Source organism: Aquila chrysaetos, chromosome 1 (genome assembly GCF_900496995.4).
Source record: "Aquila chrysaetos chrysaetos chromosome 1, bAquChr1.4, whole genome shotgun sequence".
NCBI lineage: Eukaryota > Metazoa > Chordata > Aves > Accipitriformes > Accipitridae > Aquila > Aquila chrysaetos.
The window spans coordinates 40,103,306-40,128,410 of NC_044004.1; the positions used below are offsets into that span (position 1 = coordinate 40,103,306).

Consider the following 25,105-nt stretch of genomic DNA (forward strand, 5'->3'; position numbering starts at 1 on the left):
GAAGATGTCCCGGCTCATTGCAGGGGCATCGGACTAGATGAACTTTAAACACAAATCATTCTATAATTCTATGATTCTGTGTCATAAGATCTGCCCAACCTTGTTAGGTTCCCTCTTAGCTACGCTGTGACTTTTTTTCTGCTCCGTGACAATATGTCACATCTCTATGAAGAAATAAAATCAGCTAGAAGTTAACACAGAGAGATGTATATGACACCGAATAAAGGGTGTTGACTCTAGCAATGCATATTCTGGTTCTAAACTTAAAAAAAACCTCTACTAATTTACTGCAGGAGAGTATTGTTTTTAAACAGTTATTTTATAACATATGAAATTCCCTGTAACTTGGCAGGTATTGATACTGAATGGAGAAAAACTCAGTGCATGCCACGTGAAGTGTGTGTGGATGTGGGAAAAGAGTTTGGAGCAACTACAAACACCTTCTTTAAACCCCCATGTGTATCCATCTACAGATGTGGAGGTTGCTGCAACAGTGAAGGACTCCAGTGTATGAATATCAGCACAAATTACATCAGCAAGACAGTAAGTTCTCACTCTTATTACAGTCAAAGTGCTCCTTGCAAATCCATTTGTGATCATGCATATTTTAAACCTTTTTATTGCTACTATGAGGAAGGAAAAAAATCAGTTCCAGAATACATAGGAAAAACAGCTGAAGAGACTACTGCCTGGAAGAAGGTGGTTAACGCTCTTTTCCCTCAAATATATTCTTTTTTTGGGGGGAGGGGGTGGTGGGGAAGACAGAAAAATAAATAGTAAATTATGATGTCCTGTTCTCAGTTTTGAGATTATCCATGAAACTTAATTCTATGCTTTTTCTTGCATCTACCATTTGCCTGCTGTATGAGGCAAGCACTCTCTGGAAAACTATCCTGTAATTTTATTAGTGAATACTGTTTTAGAACATGGGCAGACAGGATACATGTTGCAAATAAAGCCTTTTAGGAACTGAAATTTACTGTATTAAGAGATATTAGTATAATGTACCTATTCATTTTATTTTAATGCATCTTCTTCAGGTGTATGTGTGGTTTTGATTCTTCAAGTTCAGGGCTAGTGATCAGGAGTGTGCAGAGATTATGCATTGAGCCTGAGCTGCCTTTGAAGGGAAAGCAGGCAGGCATTATTCTATTTTAAGTAGCTATTACAGTTATCACGATTATCTTACAACATTTCCCTCAAAAATCATGTAAAAATAGTCACACTTCAAAATATCTGCTAGGGTATTTTGCTTTTATTACAGTATTTGGTAGGGTTTTTGTTGGTTGTGGCCTTTTTTGCTCTTTACCTCATCTTTTTGATACTTCGAAGAAAACTAATTTTAGCATAAATCTTGCTTCCTTTTTCAACTAGATTCATCTAGCTGAAAATGCAGTACATATTGATAAGGAAGATACACAACTGTATAGCCAAATATAAAATAGTAGCCCATGGAAATGTCATTCCTTTATCATGAAGTTTCTGAGTGCTCTGAGCCTTCTTGAGAGGGTATTAGGAAAAGGGGACATGAAGAAAACAGAAAAAAAACAACTCATTTGTTTTTTACTACATTTTCTGTCCTCATTTCCCACCAAATCTGTGTGTCTGAAATGGTATATTCTACCAAGAATTTTCAATTCTAAATTTAAGCTAGTGATAGACAGCCACACAGCACAGGAATCATGTAACTCAAATAGCTTAAACAAGGAAAACTACAACACTGATTTTGTTCAAGCCCATAGTAATTCCCACAAACAGCTGTCCTAATTCCAGTTGCTTGAAAGATGCAAATATAATTTTCATGTTACAAACCAAGAAATATGACTTTTTTTTTTTTTTTTTGGCTTGTATTTGTAAAGTTTAGCTTACTGGAATAAAGGATGATCTAGTGACAGAGAGTTGTTCCATTTAGCACAGATCTCCTGGTCTTTCAGCACCATGTCAGTTTGGGGTAAATAATCCTTTTCTATTCATCTTTCTGTTCATATCTATTGAGTGAAGTTTGGGGGGTTTTTTTGCCTAGTAGAAAATGTTTAGTACTGAGTTTCTTTTTTAAGTTCTTGATGTCATTGGTGGTAAGATGGTATAGGATTAGTTAAAAGATTTGAGAGACTCTGAAAAGGAAAATTTTAAAGGACTTCTCAGACAGAAGAAAGAGGCAATAGCATTGTTTTGTTTTCTTACCTATTCTGTAAAAGCAAGCAATTTAATCTCTGAGTTTTCTGTCTTGCTTCTGCTTTCCAGTTTTATCTGGTCCTTGACAGAATGCAGTTTTAAAAAAAACCTTAATAAAGGAAGAGAGCTATAGCTATATCTCTTCATCTATCATCATCTCAAATCTTTTTAAAGTTATGTGACCACAGCTTACCCTATATCAGATGAGAATTAGGAAGAAAAAAGTATTGGATTCAAGACCCTTCTGTGGAATTCAGGTACCCTACACACCTATTTTCACTACTGTTTTCCTTTTATTTCCTGAATGAAATGAGGACAAATGGTTAGTAACCAGGCATCTTCTGTTTTTTCATAAGTCACCATTTTTGTAGCTTTACTTTTGGTGCATAAACTCCGTAAGATAACTTCATATTGTTCACCCTGCAGAAAAAGTACTTAATGGGAAATTAACTTTTCAGCTGGAGGTCTTACTGTGAGGGCAAGCTCTGGCGTTGGTTCCAGACATTAAAATCTAAAGAAAGTTGATATCAGCTTTCATCAAAATTAATTTGAAAGAGCTAAGCGTAGAAATTATTTTTATGGGGAGCAAATTGATTGCCAGGAGAATGGACTAGGTCAGATGTTCCCAGATTGGCTTGTGGAACACTGTGGTGGTCCAGAGAGAGGTCAATAGTTCTCTAGTTTGGGCTGTGTTCCTCCTTTCCAGCTACTTAACTTTATTAAGAGAAAAAAAGAGAAGTATTCTGCTTTGCTTTTGGTACCATTTTTTCCACAAAGACTGTTTCTGTAGTTGCTAAGTGGTGTTTATACAATCATGATTGGGATATGAGACAATTTTTTAATTAAGACATGGTATGAGGTCTGTGAAAACATTTGAGGCTAGTTCATAAAATGCAGTAGATCTTCTTTTGTTTTATCAGTGGCATTGCAATAGCCCAACTTTGTAGGTGGTGGCTTGTCTAATGAAGGTCTATGGGGAAGGTGGTTGGTTGGGTTTTAGTTTTGTGGTGCGGTTGTGTTGGTTTTTTCTCTAATTCATTATTATTCAAACATCTGTTCTCTCTTTCCATGACATGAGTAATTCAAAAGCAGTTAAAAGATTGGAACTACCTGGTGCAGCAACAGCCTGTCCCTCAGCTGTACTTTTTTATGCCCCACCTATAGGTACTTATAGGTTGGAGGGAAGCAGTGAGAAGATGTCAGAGCCATCTCATTCCATTCTTCCTCTTGGCTGGCGGGATGGACAGTTTTTTGGCTTCTTTCAGATCATTTGATGTAAAGGTCCTAAATCTTCTTGTTTCATGGTTACAGTAATAGTCCCTCAAGGGAACACGTCTTTCCAAGCAGTTTGAAATTAGATTTAGAGGAGCTTTTCTCACAGGAAACAAGTTAAGAGCTTGAAATTGTTTGCCATATTTGAGATGTACATGGTGTTCCTTTACACAATTTGGAGATGCATATGTCACAAGAATTTTCAGTCGTTTTGAGCTTTACCATTTATGCCTTTTCCCATGCATTTTTCTATGTTAAACAGGCTGATGATTGTAGTGATATAGTAGGTACTATTAATAGTGGGAGATATATCAGTATAATTTCCAAATGTTTTCTGTTAAAATTTCGGGGGGGGGGGGGGGGGAAGTGATTCAAATATAAAAAGATAGAATAAGGAACCCAAGCATATTAAACAGATATGAAATGTATTATATCAGATAAGTTACTAATTCTTGTATCACACATAAGCCTTGAAATACTGTGTTTTCAGAAACGTTAGGTAGTAAAATAAATAATGGTGATGTACCATTTTTCAAATAGCTTATTTTCATTCTTTCCAGTATAGAGATGTTTAGAGTTTTGAAAACAGTCTTATATCCCTAGCTTAAAAATCTCTCTAGACACAATGTGCTGTTACACTGGTTATATTTGGCCGGCCTTACTGACACTTTAGGAAGTGCAAAGATCACAAGTGATGGAAACTGAGAGTCAATCAATTTAAGGGAAACTTGCCAAAATAAACCACAGTCCATTCAGAAGAACATGGTGTAGTTAATGTAAATCTGGGAAAAAAAATCATACATAAATCCTATGTTTGAAAAGTATCTAGAATGATAAGCTTCCCTCATTGTGGTACAAAAATAACAGGTTTGATTATTTTATATTTCAGAAGTTAGTGATCATAATAATAATTTTATGTGTGCTGGTACAACGGATATTGGCACATGTGATAATAGTGCTGAATCAATTAATTTAGCCACTGAAGCAAAGAAATACTTTGTACAGAAATCAACAGTTTTTCTGGAAAGCATGGCATGAAGTCCTTCTAGTCTAAAGAAGGAGCTATCAATACAGTGGATCAAAAATACATGCCTTTCTAAGGATCAGTGAGGAGGAATATATGGGAAATTTTTTTTTACAGGAATTCTGATAGCACTTTTGGTCAAGCATTCGGAGATTCCTGTCTACTGTTAGATTTTTTTGGTTTTGTTTTGGGGTTTTTTTGCTTTTGGGTTGTTTTTTTTTTTTTTTTTTTTTGTTAAAGGTTAAAATCCTGCTGAGCTCTAGGTTGTGGACCAGACTCTGGTCCCACCCTTGTTTCTGTTCTCCACTCCAGTTCTAATGGCTAAAGGAAGAGCACTGCCAGTGTGGGAATTGAAAAGAGCCTACTACAGGGTGGTCTGTGAGACCATGCAACTCTGGCCTGGAAGCTCTGGCAAGCATGGCTGAAAAAATAACAAGGTTGAGAAGACAGGGGACTGGTGCACTTCGCATCACAGTAATTGCAGGTTGTGGAGTGCCAAAGGCTAAGTCTGGTTGGGTGAGTGATTCAGGACACCTTTGCCCAGTGTCCTCTTGCTGTGCTTCTCACCTGAGAAGTACAGTACAGATCATATGCACTGATCTTCAAGGATTTAAAGAACTGAGGTGTAAAAGAATGAAAATCCAGGGAAAAAAATTGTTTGTAGTTGCACACATGATTGTAAAAGTTATTCTGATTATTCACTTATCTTTGTATTAGTCTGAAAAGTTCTTTAATTATATACCTGTCCGTACTGGGAGGCAGTAAATAGAAGCATATGAAGCTGACGTTCGGGTCTGTAGGATATGCTGCTTTTTAATTTTGGCTGGTGCAGTGGAACAAAGGTTAATTATTAAGCCTAAAATACATCTTATTACAGATTGTGTAATCCAAATGTATGAAGAAAAATGACCTTCCTTCATTTTTTAAGATGAACGTTTCAAGTTTGGCTAGGTTGAAAGATAGATATAAAGTTATCTTGATAATGGTCAGTGGGAACTACAGAAAATACATATCCTTAAAAAAGAATTAAAAAAAAATGTCCTGCAGCCAAAACTTGTTTTTAAAACAAGTAGTTTAAAACAACATATAGTACCAATGACTGTCATGGTTTTAGCACACAATTTCCATTTAAGGCATTTACTGTACAAGGCTCTTGAATTTTTTCATGACAGAGAAAAATGGGGAAAAAACATTTATAGTCACACATAATCATGTTCAATGGTAAACAACTCTCATTTAAGTAGCCCAATAGTAAGATTATCCAACATACTCCATTATAAACTCTATTGTCATTGTCAGCCTAACTTTGCTGTTCTTTAACAATAAGGGTTGAAATTTTCTCTGCCAGATGCCTGCCTCAGCTTGATGTGTTGTTTTTAGTTTTTTGCTTTAAAGCAAAAATGGTAGTTCTGCTTTTTCTTAGATCAGAGTGAGAAAGAAGTGTATATGGCTTTACCGTTAAAAACAAAAATCTGGATTTTGTTTTTTATCTGAAAAAAATGTTCATGTTCTCTTATTTTAGGTAAAGGATATGATACTTGTTTGTTTATATTTGGAAGGTGTGGGGTTTTTATCTTTGAGACAATCTGTATACTTCTGAATGTTAAAAAAAAGACCTAGGAGGCAAATGGAATTGGTGGGAGACTTGGATTTATTTGTAACTAGAAGACTTTATAACTTGGGGCTGAACAAAAATCTGATGCAGTTCAGATCTAGGCACCTAAATCCCACCTTCTAGGGAGAGCCCATCGCTGATACACCCACCTTTGTCTTGTTGGGAAGGAAGAAACCTGGTTGATCCACAAGTAGCTGGGACAAGATGTGCATGTGTCAGAAAGCTAAAAATTATGCTAAGGAGCCCAAAAAGAGGGAAAGGAAATCAAGCTTTGTGGGCTGGCTGAAAGGGAAACTTTGGTTGGGCTGAAATGAGGGGAGGTTGGCATGGAGAATCATCGTATTGGGTGAAGACCTAAGGAGACAAGGGCCGAACACAGTAGTTTGAAGAGAAATATTAGAAATGGTGAGAAAGACTGGAAGACCTGCCGTCTGGTTTTCTGTGACAAAACTGGCTGAATGGCATGTGTTAAGTTCTTGTGAAATGCATTAATTGTGTATCGTTTTCAACTGTTCCTTTAGTTACATAGAATTTCCATTAGTATGTGTTATGTGCTGAGATTAACAGTGTGCTACTGTCTTACGTTTATGATATCAGCTTCTGTGAAAGAGGTTAGGACAGAGCTTGTCTGTGATTTTGTGTGGTTTAATTTTGGGGGTTTTTCTTCATTATATATAATATTCTTTAGTTATGCTATCACATACTGCTTCAGTTGTTGTTTTCCACTGGTTTCCTAACACTGCAGAGTTGGTAGCACAAATGTACAGGACAGCACAGGCAAGTTGAGTCCTAATTTTTTTCTTTTAACTTTTGAGTATTTTCCTCTAACTCCAGCAATACTCATTTAATGTACTTTAATTTGTGGTCTAATGTACTATAATTACTAACATTTTTTTGAAAACTGCAAGCAATAAAAGCTCTCCACTTTGAAAAAACTGTCCTAATCCCTACTCCTGTCAGATCTCGTGTTCTTCTGGGGACTGAAGGTCATTCTTTGCGGTCTTTAGTCCTGAATGTTTGTCTTTAGGCATTGATCCCTGAAAAACAGACCTGCATGAAATGTCTTTTCTCTATTTCCTGTAGTGTGAGTTAGTCTGATTTTTACTACGATTTGAATTTGGGAAGGAGGAGAAGATTTCGGCCTCTGAGAATACAGTAAAACCAATCCTTTACTGAATGAGGGATCAGACAGAAATATAAGCCATCTGATCTCCAAGAAGAGGTACCCCTTTGGACAATGTGGGTACCAGCAATAGTGCCCACAACCAGCAATGTTGCCAGAAAAGAAGGGAGTCAAGAACCAGCCTCATACACAGATGTTATGGTTTCTATTTCTCATAGAAATATCCTTTCTAGATACTGACATTTGGCTGTTACATGTTGCCAACATGCCTTGTAGTGACAACAGATGTTGAGCTTATTGTTCTATTGGATGAGGAAGATGAGGAACAAATAAATTAGCGATGTTAGGAAAACCAGAAAATGTTACACAAGGTCAGATCTTACCTAATTTGAAATTATTTATTAAGATAATTCAAACCTAGCTTATGTATATTGAGAGTTTATTCACTTATGTGTAAATAGCTTAATTGGATTTAGAGATGCTGCTATCACAGCTGAGAGCAGAATATAGATTTTTCTTTAGAATGGATCTTATTTTAAAATGCCAGAGATTATTTAAACTGAATTATTCTGAGTATTAAATACATTTTCTATAACAGACTACTTTTCAAGAATTTACTTCTTGTGAAATCTCTGCTTGATATATTTTCATGATCAGAAGAGAAGAATAAATATCTCCTTTTTCAGCATGCATCAGAATATAGTATCCTAATAGCATGTACAGGCAAAAGTGTAGGAAGAACAAATCAATAATTCCAACCCCAGTATTTCACTTCCATCATTTCCATTAATGAAAATAGATCTGGTTTATATTCTTTTTCAAAATGCTAGTTCATGTATCATCTTAAGCACTTTCCAAAAGTAAGGGCTAGAAATGTAATACCAAATATAATATAATCTCTAACATAAATAGTTGGCTTAGTTTTTTTGACTTTATGTATAAGCAGTGGCTACTATTGGGTGATGTAAAATACATTGCTATTAAGAGAATTTAGTTGAACAGACTGAAGGTAATTCAGTGATGTCAAGGAAGCCAGTCTACCTTTACATTGTTTAACTAGGCTTTTTTTGCATTGCACCACTGAAGTGTTGATTCAGAGTTTAAATGGAAGAATAAATGTAGATTAAGATAATTCATGTTCACCATCATTGCCGCTCACAACTGGTATGTCTCAGGTGTTTTAGTGAAATTTCTCTCAGTGCGTTCCTGAAGCCAAACAGGAGGACAGTTGGGCTGACAGGGACCTCTTTTGGGTGGTTTGGAATTGTAGCAACAGTCTTACACTGCCATCTCCAGCGGTCTGGAGTCTGCTACGCTTTGCAGCATGGCAAACTGATCTACTCCAAGAACAGAGGAAGAACAGAACATGCCCTTTTTTCTAGTCAGCTACAGTGTGGTCCACACAAAGAATCGTACTTATCTTCAGTTTCTAAGTTTTCTCAGTTCCCCCTACAGTGGGTTTTTACTTCAGCTTTGGAAAAGCAAGTTCATAATGTTGTAAGAGAGCAGAGAAAACAAGATTCTCTTTTTGTGTGTAATATCGTAATTAAGTCCATACTCTTTGTTCTGCCCCTCAATTCATATATGTCTTTTAAGAATCAGTTTTCATACAAGTTACATAATACAGTAAAGGCTTTTGCATCTGTAGATTCTTAGCTGTCCAGATTTTCAGAGGTCTCAACAGTTGGGCTGTCCTTCTCAATGCACAACTTGTTTAAAAAAAAGATACAAGTCTCGAAGAATATGTAGGTGAGTTTTGTCATCTGATTAAAGATCAGTATTTTAAAAAACAGATACTCAAAGAACTCAGCATGTATTTTCTCAAATGTGTACTGTATGCAGAAATGAAAGCTATTTTTCATAAACATGGTCCTTTCTGTCTCTTTATCTACAACACCACCTTCCTCCTCTCCGTTTTCCTGGTTAGTTTGTGCATCATAAAAAACCTATGATGGCCTTCAAGTAGGTGGATATCTTTAAAAGAAATTAATAAGTACATAAAGCTATTTTCATATAACCTATTAATATGAAAATGATAACTCTGTGTTATGATTATTGCTCTTTTGGGATGAGGCATCTTGGTAAGAACGCCTGTTGTGATTAATTTAAAGGAGCTTTTATAATAGATGAGGGTAAAGGAGCCAATATTGGTTTGGAAGCCAAAAAGGATTATAAGTATAATAAAATGTTGATAAGAAAGTCTCTTTCCAGAAGTCTGTGTTGAACTTAGTGAAAACCCTGGAGGTATGTCTGGTGATTAGGCATTCATTTTATTGGTACCAAACTTTAAACTAGATGTGGACTTGTGCCCTTATCTTATTAATGACTCCAGATCACAATTTTAAGAAGCGTTACTTATTTTGCAGCTGGAGCAAGAATCCAAATGTTAATATGCTTTGGCTAGAAGTCACTCTAACAAGAGCAACTCTTTTCATGGTAGCTCCCTATATGGATAGTTTTTTTCATCAGTACTTCAAAGATGCAGGAAACCATTTTCTGTTTTTGTTTTCCTTCTACAGAAGTAAACATATACCAGTTTGCATTTTTAGATTCTAGTGAAGAAAAAACCCCACATTTAAAACTAATATAGGGGATGTGGTACTTCTTGCAGCAAAAATAATAGCATTGTAATCTTCTGTAACAGAATAAAATGCAAATATAATACTTTTGCCATTTCCGTTCTTTTATGATGACACTCCCAATGTTAAACTTTTTAAAGATCCAGTTACTAAATAATGTCAAAATTTGTTTTGTAAAACAGAAAATATCTATCAGAGTTGATGATGCTTTATACAATTTAAAGTTGCATAGGTTAGGTATACAAATAGTATGAGCTTTATTGTTGGCTGCGCAAGTGCCTTTTTACCTTGTGGGTGCTTGGTGAATGCATCCCATACCGCTGCACATGCATGCTTGTTAGTACTCAGGCTCACTTGTGTACTTCCGTGCAAGGTACTGTTTTCGGGACATCCCGTAGATGTACTTCGTATTTTGAATAATTTAAAATTACCAGTATTTTGATTATATTTGCATGCTGCCTATATGCCATACTATAAAGTTATTGATTATAAAAAAAGCATTGCAGATAGATCTCAGCTAAAAATTAAAGTTTTGTTATACAGTCTCATCAACTGAAACTGGAGTAATAACCAACGACCATGTTTTTAAAGGTAGTAAAGTCCCCAGAAGATGCAGGAATATTCTTGAATATGCTTGGAAAAGTGACTAAACACCTAAAAGGCAACAGTGCACTATTATCTTATTAAAAATACTACCAAAATAGGGTTTTTTTAAGACATTGACCTAAAGTATTTGCCCTGACTAACTACTGAGATTTGAGTCTTACAGTGAAACCTTCTTAGTTTGATAAAGTAGATGTCCTGAATTGAATACTGAAATGAGTCTCACTGTCTGTTATCACATGTTCAGTTTTTCCACAAGGTATCACTTAAGTTGTCCTCTTCCACCAGTTGAACAACATTTCACACTAAAATAAGGATTTTTTTCATTCACATACATTAAGAAATAGCCACTATTAATAAAATAATAATGTCTTGAAAAAAAATTATAGTTCAAGATGCATTCCATTAGGGTAACCCTATAATTTGCATTGATACAAATACTGGAAAGTCAAAAACATCGTATGCTGCAGTTCAAAACTTGTTCATCCAAAAATGTTTTAATCCAAGTCCAATATATTGGTGTTTTACGCAAGCTTTTGTAATGGTGCAACTGATATATTAGGTTGTAGCTTACCCCCTTTTTAAACTATTCTTGTTTTCCAACTTTGAAGCACCTTCCAAATGTTACCTTATAGATTTTTTAAAAGGCTGCCAATTTGAAGTCATTTCCTCTAGAAAAATTGAGTTCTTTGTACATTTTTGTCTTTTAACATTAGTTTAAATGTTATAGCAAGCAAACAGGCACGTAACAGGGTTTAACACTAAAAACGTTAATTGTCATGCCATAGCTATTGTATTCATTTTGCACATAATGATTATTTAGCAGTATAATTGAATATGCCACTGATGACGGTAGAGAACAAAAACCTAAACTTAAATTCCTTATAGCTTTTTTGTATGTCCTTATATTATTTTTAGTTGTACTGTTACTGATCTATAAAAAAAGTGCTTTGCTTTGGTTTCCCTTTTATAGTTGTTTGAGATCACAGTGCCTCTTTCTCATGGCCCCAAACCTGTAACCGTCAGTTTTGCCAATCACACGTCCTGCCGATGCATGTCGAAGTTGGATGTTTACAGACAAGTTCATTCTATCATAAGACGTTCTTTGCCAGCAACACAAACTCAGTAAGTATGAGACTTGTCTTTCCTTTCACATTATGAGCAAGCCTATATAATTAGATTTAAAATATTGCTGGAAGCTTTCACGATTAAGATAGGTGAACTTATTAGGTCAACTACACATTAGTACTAGCAGAACGCATTTTGCAAAGGAGCTAATACTGGTTTACATGAAGAGAATGTTACTAAAGTAACATTATCCTTTTACCCAGTGGATAAATTGGGGCTAGATGGTTTAAAAATGAATAATGTTTGTGGGGTTTGTTTCGTGGAAGGAGCTACAATGCAACTGAGGCTTAAAGGAAACATCAATAAAAGCAACTTCTTAAAAAAAAAAAGTAATCAAGAAAAGCTAAAAATGCTTACTTTTGCAAACAAGGAGTAGACAACATTTCTCTCTCAAACTGTCTTTTCCTATTTAAAATGCTGTTTAAAAAAAAAGGCCTGGTTTTAGGGAATCTTCAACTACAAATCTTTTTGCACATCTTCATATGCCAGAGGTCAAAACAAAACAGAATGGAAATGGAAAGCAAAGGGTTAATTGACAGTCCACAGAATTAGCATATTGATTTGTTTGGTGATTTTTTGAATGAAAAAAAGTCACAGAAGAAATCTGGCACTGAAGCAAGTGTTATTAAAACCCCTTCCCTTCATTTTAGAAGACTGAGTGATGATTTCATGATGTATAAATATTTAGGAGGCCAAAAATAGGTAACAGACTAACAGTTGCTTTATGGAAGAACCAATGACTAGAAGCTGAATGGGAATTAATTGTAGACATTTTTAATAAGGCGAGTAAATAGTGCAAAATGCCCAGAGGTATAAGCCAGGTCATTTTCTCTGTGTTTTCATTCAGTTAAAATCTGGATGTTTTCTGACATGTTCCAGCTAAACACGGATTATATTCTATTTGAATTCAATTGTTGAATTTGTTCATCAAAATATGGATCATAAACAGTGGATTAGAAAAATATTAGGAAATAAATCTATTAATAGTTTAATTATTTGCATAATTAACAGATTATAAAAAATCAAAACTCAAGAGTCAATAATAAAGTCAAATTATGCTGACTGTTGGCAGCTTCTTAGTGCTTCCAGATTAAGAGCAGTGGCAATTATCAGTGCAAGGGTTTTTTCTAGCCAGGAAACAGCTACCTGTAGTTAGAGGGAAGTAAGCATACAGATACAGGACTTTGACCAGCACTCACAGGTAGCTGGCTGTCCTGTGAGTAAGGAATCATGCTTCAACAAAGGTAAGGCAGAGTAGTACTGGGTGAGAATATATACAGGCCTTCTCTACTGTTAAGTACTGTCTTTAAGTTTAAAAATCTATGAATTTTTACAGTAAAATAGAAAAAAAAACCCAACAAAAAACACTAAAACAAACAAAAAAAAAAAAAAATCAAGCTGAGTGCTTCTAGATTCTAGAAAGGAAAGATATTTTCATGTTCCTGGTGGGTGCCTGGATGCTTTTCAGAATCCCACTGGGGTTTTTTAATTTGTACTAAAGTTCTCAATTCTTTTCAACTTCTTATTTTTCCTTAATGTTTTTATTTATAGGTTTGAATGCTAGTGAAACTGTTGTGAAGCCAAAACTTGGAAATGTACTTTCTTGTCACAGTGGCAGCTCTGCATGTGCCTGTGTATTTATGTACATGCTCATTTTAACAGAAATACAGTAATGACTTCCTTATGTATTACTGAAAAGAAAAGCCTGGGAGTATAATCTCTGGTTTTATGGTAGTGTTGTGGTTTAACCCCAGCCAGCAACCAAGTACCATGCAGCCACTCGTTCTCTACCCCCACCCTAGTGGAATGGGGGAGAGAATCAAAAAAAAGTAAAACTTCTGGGTTGAGATAAAGACAGTTTAATAGGACAGAAAGGAATAAAATAATAGTAATAATAAAAGGATTGGAATATACAAAACAAATGATGCACAATGCAATTGCTCACCATTCACCGACCGATGCAGAGTTAGTCCCCGAGCTGCGATCCCCCAGCCGACTCCCCCAGTTTATATACTGGGTATGACGTCAACGTGGTATGGAATACCCCTTTGGCCAGTTTGGGTCAGCTGCCCTGGCTGTGTCTCCTCCCAACTTCTTGTGCCCTTTCAGCTTTCTTGCTGGCTGGGCATCAGAAGCTGAAAAATCCTTGACTTTAGACTAAACACTACTTAGCAACAACTGAAAACATCAGTGTGTTACTTCTAATGCTGAACCCAAAACATAGCACTATACCAGCTACTAGGAAGAAAATTAACTCTGTCCCAGCTGAAACCGGGACAGGTAGTAACACTTGGCATCTAATAAGAATTCAAGGCTGGATTATGCCACGATTCACAGGCACATGTTAGAAAGAAGCGGGAAATGACATGTAAGATAGAATACAAATAGTCGGATTTTTTTTTAATATAAAATATATCGTCTGCACAACTTTATTCTGAGAATTAAGGTCGAGGTCTTTGCCTGTTCTCCTGCTTTTTTCCTTCTAAAAAGTAGTATCTACTTCCACATACTGGCAGAGCTAAGGCATGTCAGTTCATGTTAACGAGTGTTTCAGAGTACCTCCAGGATTAATGGTATCTTAAGTTGTACTCTTCTCTGTTTATATAGAATGTCATCAAAATGTGCAAGTGAGTTAGAAAGTTGTCACTCTATTTTAGAAGTTTAGCAATTGGGGTGGGGGGAGGGGGGAGGAGCAGAGGGGCCTTCAATATACATAATTCAGATCAAATCTCTGTGATGACCTTTTTTTCCCGTGGTCTGTAGGTAGGCACAGAGCTGATAAGCGTATATTAGATGTAGTTTGGATGTATGTTGTACACATATTTCCCTCTCTTGTGCATTATCTATCCTGACACTGACAGGTAACAAGTTAACATGCTGATTTTTTTGGTGGTGGTGGTTTGTTTTGGTTTTTTTTGGTTGAGTTGACAATGATTTGGAAAGAGGTAGTGAAATTTTCTGCCAAGTGGTTTTGCCTCTGATTTTTTTTCCTAGTCTCCCTGAACTTTCCTAAAATGATACAATAAGTCATTTTAAAATTTCAGCCACATCCCCCATTAATCTTCTGCACTAGCAACCAGAGCAGAATTTGTAAACAAGCAGTTCCAGTTCCTTTTGCTGGGTGTGTCTCCAACCCTGATGCTGAAATATCATACATAACATTCTCTTCAAGTTCTGGTAACTCAGGTTTTGTATCAACATTGTCTTCTCAAGGGTTCATGTGCGCTTGGTGTTTCCTTCATACTGTCACCTTGGCTTTCTTCTGTAGTTAAACACTCCCAGCTAGAGCCAGGCTGCTCCAGGTGTGAGTTGTTTGGGTTTTTTTTTAAACAGAATACAATAATATGCCTGTAAATTATCCTTACCATTTCTCAAGCAGAATCGGGAGGCAGGGAAAAGGACATACGTGCCAAGTGAGAGAGCAAGAGTGAGATCATTAGCGGAATGAAATCAGGAAACGCCAGCTTGATAAAACATGAGGTGATGCAGGGTGATGTTAAACTACAGCAGTCTTTACAAGCAAAGAGTTGTTTCATGTGGTGAAGGGGAGTGGTATACCTGAATGATGATCACGGAAGAATGCCCCAGCACCTGCATTTTTGAATGCATGAGTAATGGTGCTCAGGGGAATGAAAAGTGCTTAAAATGTGTAATATATGTGCTGCCTTAACAGATGAGGATTTTAGACATACTACAGAAACAATGAATAAATGACACAGCCTGACACAGGATGCATGAAGTTAGGCATGACTTGTTAAAAGTTGTAATGTCACCTGTGGTGATAAAGAAATTGCAAGCAAGGAAGATGAGATAATACACATAAATATTCTATCTGTGGTGCACCTACTAGCTATAAGTTCAGTCATTCTTTTAAAAGGCACCAGTTGCTGTTGGGATTTTTTGCTTTATTTGGTACCCCTACCTGGGCTGCAAAACTCTGGCAGGTAAGGAGCACTAAACTGTTAAATTTTTTATTGTCTTTCATTTCTAAAGTGAAGAGGCATCACTGCTGAAGTCCAAATCTTTAGATTCAAGAAAGCTGTCCAGGATTTGAGTGGCTTTGAGTTAAAGGCACGTAACTTGTACATGAAGAGGAAGGGAATCTGAGAAGCTGATCTTATTCTAGAAATTAGAGTTTTGTCTACAGCATTCATTCAGAAACTATTATCAGCTGTCTTTTGACATCTATGTTTGTGAAAACGTTTTTGTACTTCAAAAGACAACGTAGAAAACTATGCCTGTTACCACCTATGCGGTATTATACTGGTCTGTTTTCTGTATGAGGCTTACATTCAAGGGTTAGATCTGTTTCCAAACTACATTAGGAAGGTACAAATATCAGCTTCTAGAAGTTAGAGCTAAAACTTGAAATGTGAGCAGGTATCTTCAACAAATGGCTGAAGATTCCTGTAGTGAGGAGAACCTTAGTTACAGATCTGATAGGACCTAAAAATAAGATTATGAATGAGCTGAAGCTCTTAGAAAAGTTTTTATAATGGAGGGAAACAAAAGCAATCAGCACCTAAATTTTTTTTTTTTTCCCTTGAGTTCTTATGGTAGTAAATCAACAGTATATTTCATTCCACAGGTGTCATGTGGCAAACAAGACCTGTCCAAAAAATCATATTTGGAATAATCAAATTTGCAGATGTTTGGCACAGCATGATTTTGGCTTCTCTTCTCACCTTGGAGATTCTGGTAAGCAGTTTTGCTTAAAGGATTAAATATAGTTCCATGTTTTGGTTTACCTAAAGGAGAAATTAAAAACATGAAAAGTAAATAGTTGAATCTTTTTTCCTTATTGATACTATTACTGGTTGTTGCCTGTCTTTTGACATATGCTTGTTCTTAAAACATCTTAAAAGGTATGAATTTGTTATCATTTCTTCACTTAAAAATACATGAATGGGTAGCCACAAAATTCTGGTAATTGTGCAACTTCTCTGCTGTATTTCTAGACACATCTGAAGGATTCCATATTTGTGGACCAAACAAAGAGCTGGATGAAGAAACCTGTCAATGTGTCTGCAAAGGAGGCGTGCGGCCTTCAAGCTGTGGACCTCACAAAGAATTAGACAGATCATCATGTCAGTGCATGTGCAAAAACAAACTTCTCCCTGCTTCCTGTGGGCCCAACAAGGAATTTGATGAAGATAAGTGCCAGTGTGTATGTAAAAAGACCTGTCCTAAACATCAGCCACTAAATCCTGCAAAATGCATTTGTGAATGTATAGAATCTCCCAATAAATGCTTCTTAAAAGGAAAAAGGTTCCATCACCAGACATGCAGGTAAAAAAATCAGTCTTTAGCCCTTTCATTGTGTTTAAGGTGTAAAATTTGGGGTTGTATCATCAGCTGTCTTGTTGAATTGCTTTGTAGTCTTAAGTAAACAGTAAGCCTCTCTTCAATTCAGTTTTATCTTCTGTGACTTTTATCATCTCCAAGAGGAAATTACTAGGCAGAATAAGTATTTTAAAGCATGTTTAGTTTCTTGTACTCTTTCTACTACTTCATGTGAATTTTTTTTTTTTTTTTTTTTTTTTTGGTGAAAATGACTGTAAGTTTAAGCTCCCTGTTTTTTTTATGGTACTTACAATCCCACTCTATTTTTCCCAAGAACTGAATACTGCAATTCACATAACTCAAATATTCCCAATTAGATTTCAGGAGTTAGTTCTGGAGATACCATCATTCATTGTCACTTCCTAAATTTTTGCATATCCTTCATTTCACTCAACTGATACTAAAGATTTATGAGTGCATAAGAAGTCTTATAGCTCTGGGTGATTTCTGTGGAAAGTAGACATATATAAGTATAAAACAGACTGCCCACATTCATCATTTGAAATGGGATTTGGTCAGGAAGAAAACCCTGCAATTTCTTTATATATCACAGGAGGTTTTCCTTTCACAACTGCTACACCCATAGAGGTAGCAGTCTATATATAAAAATGTGAATGACTTTAGGTTCTGAGAAACAAACAATATTATTTCTGCTTTGTATATTTTGTGAGGAAAGTTTTCCTGTGAAATGAATTTGTTAAAACAGAAACAATGCTGCCACTTGGAGCAGAAAGATCATTTATTTATTAATATATGGGTATTATTTCTATAACAATTCCAGAAATGTTCAGGCATTGGAAGTGGAAAATAGCAAATTGGGACATTTAAGTGTCTGTGGTAATTTGTTGCTTATCAAAAGTAAACCTAATGGGGTTTTTTTATTATAACATGTAAATAGTTAGCATAAATATATTGCCAGATACATAGACATAAGTTCATCTTGAATAAAGAAAAAATGTGTAATACTAGGACTGGCACCTGTATTGAAGTCTCTAAAATAGGGGAAAAGATTAAAAATAGCTGGCATTACCCGTTTTCCTATGTTTGGCCTCATGAGCGGAATAGAACAGTTGTTAGAAACATGAGAAATAATTTCTTCTCTATTGTTCAGTTTTTTATTTCAATTTTGTTTGCAGAAGAAAAGAAACCAACCTGATTACATGAGCTTTAGCACATTACAAAGCCTTAGCACTACTCTAGCATGCGCTTTCAGCAGTGCTAGACATACAAACCATGTGTGTTTTAAAAGAACATTCACAACTGGAAAAGTCAGGCATTTAAAAAGATAAGAAATGCCGTAATAAATATCTGATGCCACCTCTATTGATTTAAAGACTTAGTATTTGAAGGAGGGAATTGAGAACAGCTTTTCTTTGTGGTGTTGTGGTTGAATACAATAAACTTTCTCACTCCCAAGGACAATATGATACAGGATGCTTTTAGCTGTTTCTCTTTTCTAAGCTGTTTGTCTTTGTGTGGAGGAAGAAAGATTTATATATGGTGTTATTCTATAGCTCTACGACCGGTAGCCCTGTAGGTGTTACCACTGTCAAGGAAAATAGAGAATGCAATCTTTCCTCCTTTTCAAGAAAGGACTTAGCATAGGTTTCTCACATTTTGGCTCTCTCCACCACAAGCTTTCTCTAAAAAGGAATAAAAACCCTGCAACACCCTCTTTGTTTTTGAAAGAAAGATCCCTTGCTGTTATGAGCCCACATAAATGGAAGTACCACTCTATAACTTTGTGCAAGATGCCTGAGACCTAAACATGAGCAGAATCCTGCAGCCATGTCCTAGACAGCTCCCCATGCAGAGGAGTAGTCCTTGTAGGTTCTGGTTTTGAAGCACCAACATTTTTATGTGCTATACCTAAAATGCCTCTGCCTCTAATGTTATACCCTGCTCCAGAGAAAACGAATACAAAGTCATTTACAAAGCACAGAATAGGAAGAAAAAAAGAAAAAAAAACCAAAACAAAACACAAAACCAACACCGTAAAGCATACTGGCTTTTAATTAAGGTGATCATGCTGTTACCACCACTAAAAGTAGCATTTCTACTTCAATTTCATCAGTGAAGTTGTTAGACTGCCCAAAATGACAAACCTGGGCATTCGGTAGCAAAAAAAAAAAAAAAAAAAAAAAAAACAACAAAAAAAACAAACCCCAGAAAATCACAATTTCTGACCATAAAGAGAAGGTTGCCACTGACTCACCCAACACTATACATATTGATTGAACATCTATCTATCTTAGCTCCAGCATGCTCAGATTGTCCTCATCAAAACAGACATCTGTCTCATGAAAGCACTCCATAAACAACATTCAGCCCAAATCTTTTGAAAGACCTGGTCTATTGTTCAGCAGAATTTCCTAAGGAAACCACATTTATGTAGTTACAATGACTCTGCTGCTATTCACCCTGTGCTATCACTTCAAAAATTTATTTTGGTCAGTTTTGGCCGGGCCAGATAACTACACACCTCAGCTGCAAAGCATTTTAGAGGAGGAGAGGAGCTTTCTTGCTCTGTTGAAATGTCCCAAATAAAGATAAGACTGCAGTAACCTGACCTTGACTGCTGCTAGACACAAACTCACATGGGAGAGATGCTTTATAGCACTTTCAACTGTAAGTTAAGCTGAAGTTCACAGTTCACTAGGAGGCATGAATCCTAAACAAAGTGACCTCCTCATATTTAATGATTATGTGACTGCTTTTCATTTTGTACAACATGTCATACGTGGGTGGAAGAGTTTGGCTTTGTCTTTTTTTTTCTTATCTTATTTCATTTTACGGTCATTCAGTACATGAAATAATAGTCTAACTTCCATAGCAGAGACAGGCAAAAAGGCAAGTGAGTTCAATGTTTCCTCCATTGCATGTCTATGGAGTACCTTTTTCCTAGAACAGACCTATAGCTGGTTGCCTGTTTGCTAAGAGTATTAGATCCTTTGGCAAACATTTTTCTTGCCTTTTGCCACTATTTCCGAACTTTATTCCCATGAGCTGTTACACTGATCTCAAATATCTATATTAAGTGGCACAAAATAATGTTACTCCCTTAAATTACAAAGACCACACTGGTGAACTAATCTATGATTAAGACATTGAAAACACTAAACAAGATGTTACTAGTTAATAAATGTCATGTTTACAGTCTTCCTCATTCCTTATTGTTTTCCTCATAGCCAGGTTCATTGGTTGAACTAGCTGATGTGAATTAATGTAACTGTAATCCAGATCTCATATCATAAACAAATTATTGCAAAGTAGTAACTTGGTATCCAAAACAAGCACACAACATAATAACTTATCTGCAACAATAATAGAGTAGCCACAAGCCCGAAACAAGAATTACCTAGGAAAGAGGATAGTGACATTGCCTTAATATAGGGTACTGTAGTGTCTTTGAACTGAAGTAAGTATGAATTATAGTAATAGATCATAATATCAGTGTTTCACAAACAGGCACACTTTATTTAAATACAAGTTTTAAGTATAACTATGTTTTGAATTTCAAAACACATACTTTTGTCTTTTGACTCATTGCCAGTGTCTGAAAAAAAAACCCCAGACTTGTACTTTGTCTCCATTATACACCAGAAAGTATTTAGCATTGTTATTGTAAGGTTATTTTAGGTCAAGTTCTTGTTTTAATAGAAAAATAAAATAGGAAAAGGAAGAGTTCAGGGACAACCACAGATAACTATCTTTCTATAAGTTCTATTTTTCAGTCAAGGAATCTGTGAAGAAAAAGTCTGCTGCTTCCTAGGTGGATGTGACTTGTGGTTTAATTCTCTATTTCTGTTAAACTTATTTTAATCAAATAGGACTATTTCTGGTCTTTTTCCTTTAAGATTTATCATTAACATGCAGGCTCTGATCTTACTTCAGAATGCACATAGATGCAATATGAAGTGTAGATATATTCCTTCTGCCCTCAGAGAGTGTCTATAGGAGTTTGCAACTTGAAAGGACATGGTTTAGCGGGCATGGTGGTGTTGGGTTGACGGTTGCACTCGATCTTAAAGGTCTTTTCCAATCTAAACAATTCTATGATTCTAAGGAAGTATGTTCTCATTTTCAAGATCAGAGTCACAGTGTAACATAAGACAAATCTCTCTCAGGCTTATTGCATTAGTGAATAAGGTAAGAAACAGTCCTGGTGGGTAAGAAGATGGTAGATTTGATTATCACCTGATCCTGGACTGTCATCTCAAACTGGCAGCATGCAGTAGATCATACCAAGCCAATTTGAGTACAGGAAAATATTACTGTATTTTCAAAATTAAACTTAAAAATTACTACTCAAGATTAGAATGTGACTACAACCAGGCAATATGTTAAAAATATTCATGAGTATCTGTTGCAATAGAATAATTTCTCTTCAATAGCATTCACTATTCTTTCATTGTCTTTTGTGAAGAGTAGTTCAGTTAAAAGTAGTTGCAAGAATGTAAACAGAAGTTAAAAGATATCTGTTTGTAGGAATTAAATATCCCATCAAGAAATGGCAATCTAAATGCACACAGATTTCTACACCAGGTTAATATAAATGATCATATTATATTAAAGCCCGCTCTTTTTCATTTCTTTAGTTGTTACAGACCGCCATGTACAGTCCGAACGAAACGCTGTGATGCTGGATTTTCTTTTAGTGAAGAAGTGTGCCGCTGTGTACCCACATATTGGAAAAGACCACTTACGAATTAGTGAAGAGAGCACTACTTGCTATTTTGGTGTACATTTTTCCATTAGAACAAAAGAACAACAGAAACTTTGCTAATAATTGGAATTAAATGTTCACCAGAGACCCTGTGGGGCTTTCAGAGACAGACTTATTGTGCTTTTCTCAAGATGTGGAAAGCAAATGTAGAAAATAACTGGGGTTCATGTTTTGTAAAGAACTCAATAAGGACTTATTTTCTGCCAATGACCAAACAGCCTAGGTTCTCCTTCTTGTGATTTTTTTGTTTGTTTTTGAAGAGATAATGACTATATAATTTATTTCCACTAAAACCATTGTGCAGCATTTCTGTTTATAGCAGTAACAATTGTTAAAGCTCACTGTGATCAATATTTTTATATCATGCAAAGTATGTTTAAAATAAAATGGAAATTGTATTATATAATAGTGAGTATGTTTAATCATCTGCCTAAAGAAAGTATTACAATTCAGTTTTATTATCAGGGTTCTTAAAAGGGGGAAATGTGATTTAAGAGAAAGCACTTTTCTGAAAGGAAGACTACAGCCATTTTCGCATACCTGTCATGTATGTCATTTGAAATAGAAAGAGTTACACTCAGTTTTTCATGACCTGGTGATATTTCTGTCTCTAGAATGAAATTAGCAAAGCAAGTACAATTAATAACTAATGAAAACATTGGAGGTCCTGTACATTGCCCAAGGATAAGGACTATGTTTAAAGTACAGCAGCAACTACTCACATTCCAATATATTTACCTTCCATTTTATTTCTTGTTAGCATTCCTAAAGAATAAATATAAAATAATGTCTACTCAAGGTTATTAGTATGAAAGTGGAAATGCCAACTATGCTTTTTATTTAGTATTACAGGCTATACTGTAAAATTTACAACTAAATAATTCAGAATGCTTTGATGTACTTTACTCTTTCATGTAGTCAATCATATATCTTGATCAACAATGTATGTGTGTGCAAAAATACTTTGAAGGAAAGAAAATACAATTTATATTCCAATGGGGATATGAAAGGACTTCTACCGGTCTGGTATGGATTGACATAATCTCTACATAAAAAATTGTCAGGACTTCTCTTTATTAAAGAGTATGCAAAATCACACATCTACAACTCTAAAAAGAGGTAAGATTTTTAACTTGCATGGGAAGAGCAATGTGCATAGAACAATCTATTCAAAATTAAAATATTCAGACGTTGGAAGTAAGTTGTTAAATTATGGAAACTTTATTGGGTGCAGAAGTGGAACAAGCAAAGCTGCAAAGCAAGATTTGTGTGACAGGAGTGGGCAGATTTGTAAAAATAATTGTAGATGTCAGTGCTGGTTCTAAGCAGCTGTTCTTAAAAGAGTTATTAATGAAATAGTATTATTTCCAATTATTTCCTAGAAAGTTGGGGGAGGGGGTGTTCCTTTTCTCGATTCTTGCATATTTAGGTATCACAGTTCCTAAAACTGAGTGAAAGCTACTTTTAATTAGTCCCCATCGAGGGTTGAGACAGTCTAACAAGTAGGCAGGATGAGAGGCAGTTTGAGAGTTCACACTTTCCACTGTACATCTAGTGTCCTCAGTGTTCTTGCTAAGAGGCCAGCTATTCATTATCCAGGTAGGATAATAGGATGAAGTTTAGGCATACAAATACTGAGGAATGTCTTTCTTACTATATTGCCTCAGCAATCAAATGCAGGTAGAACTCCAGATGACAATTTAACGTTGATCTACAGCTTTAGCTAGTATAACAACACACAATTCCCTTCGGCTGATTAGTAGTCATGCAAAATCATCAGTGTCTAAACTGGCATTGTCAATCTAATAGCAAGAGGTTAATAGTCAAAACTTACATTCAGTATTTCTTAAGATCCGGGCATCCACTTCTATATGTCAGCTGCTTGAAGGAAGCATAAAATACCTTAAGAAATCAATTAAAGAGAAAACTTTAATGAAGACTTGAGAAAACAAGCTGTAGGTGAAGCTCCCAAAATAAGCTTTTTAATTTCTATCCAAGCCCAATACAGAAGAGAGGCAGTGGGAGAAGGACAAATCAAATCTGAAACCAGGAATAGAGGCTAAATAAGCCAGTATCTAACAGATAAGATATGTACTTGTGGTTAAAAAGGAGGAGGGCACAAGTGAAGACAGCAAAACTACATTCCAACAAGTAATTCTGTGTAGATTCTAAAAAGTGTATGTTACAATACTGTGCAAATAAAAAAACCTACTAAACTGAGCAATGCTCACTTTACGTGTTTAAACTATTTGAAAGGAGTTCATGAAAACAGAGCTAATAAAACCATTCTAGCTGAGCAGATATTTGGATTTCTACTGAGCATACTACACTCCAGAATGATAAAACTTAGGGAAGGGAAGGGAAGGTTGAGAGTTTGAAAATGAGAGCACTGAACAGGAAGCTCCAACTTTATTACAAACATCAGCATTCAATAAGAATTACTTTCTTGAATGCATCTTTTTTCAATTTCTTAACTTTCCAAATATTGAGACCTTTGGACATAAGTTATGTAAATCACTAAATAAAACTAAGATTTAAAGAAAGCATAGAGTTGACTTCTTAAAGTTACCACAAATCAGGTTTATGTCTGAGCAAAGTGACTGGTCAACTGTTCTCAAAGGTATGCAGGTGAGTAGAATAATATACGCAAGAAGTTGACAGCATTTTCTGGTAATCAGGCTCTCCAATTCTGCTTTACATGAAAATACCGGGTCTTTTAAAATGCATTATACACAAGAACACAATAGATATCACAATTATTGTCATTAGTATAGGCTACAGATTTCCCATTCTATGTGATAAAATGCAATTCTGTTTATCTCAGTACTGTCATAAAATCATCTATATTTAAGCAACTGTTTATCTGTGGAAAAATAGAGAGTGGTGGCATAATCTGCATAGCGGGTCTTCCTTGCATCTATTATATAAAGTAGCTGAGATAGATTTACACCATTTTCAGTTTTGAAGTGTTATTTGATTATAACTCCTTGCAATTTTCATCTTAATTTCAAATCTTAATTTAGTATTCTTAAAACATATAAAAAGAGACTATACAGCTTAAAAGAAGATCTAAAAATATAAGTGATAATTCTATATACAAGTTATTCTGCACTAGCTCTGAATAAAAAGCTTATATTGTTATTTGTCTAAAACCCCTGTACCTTCTACAGAAAAATATAAGTGGGGGGGAGAGAGAGAACACGTGTAACTATGCAGTATATCACATTTAATAGTAAACAGACTTATGCTTGCATTTCATCAGGAATTTACAACAATTTCTATACTCTTTCAATATTGTACCATATGGAGACCATAAATTATGCAGAGCAACCCCTCTCTACCTGTATTAACAGAAGGACATACTATTTACAGTATGAGTGTTGTTAGTCTGCTGACATGTTTGTTTAATTCATGTTGAACAAGTTGATAGTAAATCAGTTCTCTTGGTTCTATTTGAAAGACCAGCATGAAATCTTGCATATGTACCATGCCATCTTGAAAGGCTTAGTGTTAGGAT

At 35.5% G+C, this 25,105-nt stretch overlaps 1 protein-coding gene across 1 annotated transcript in view; it reads left to right on the forward strand.

The window, feature by feature from the left end:
* Positions 1-22,600, forward strand: part of VEGFC (vascular endothelial growth factor C) — an 83,057-nt gene extending 60,457 nt beyond the window's left edge. The window contains exons 3-7 of the mRNA XM_030016998.2: positions 353-543; positions 11,365-11,516; positions 16,108-16,217; positions 16,478-16,808; positions 21,461-22,600. Coding sequence (XP_029872858.1) covers positions 353-543; positions 11,365-11,516; positions 16,108-16,217; positions 16,478-16,808; positions 21,461-21,575 — 899 coding nt within the window. The 3' untranslated portion in view covers positions 21,576-22,600. The remainder of the gene's footprint in view (positions 1-352; positions 544-11,364; positions 11,517-16,107; positions 16,218-16,477; positions 16,809-21,460) is intronic.
* Positions 22,601-25,105: the final 2,505 nt, after the last annotated feature.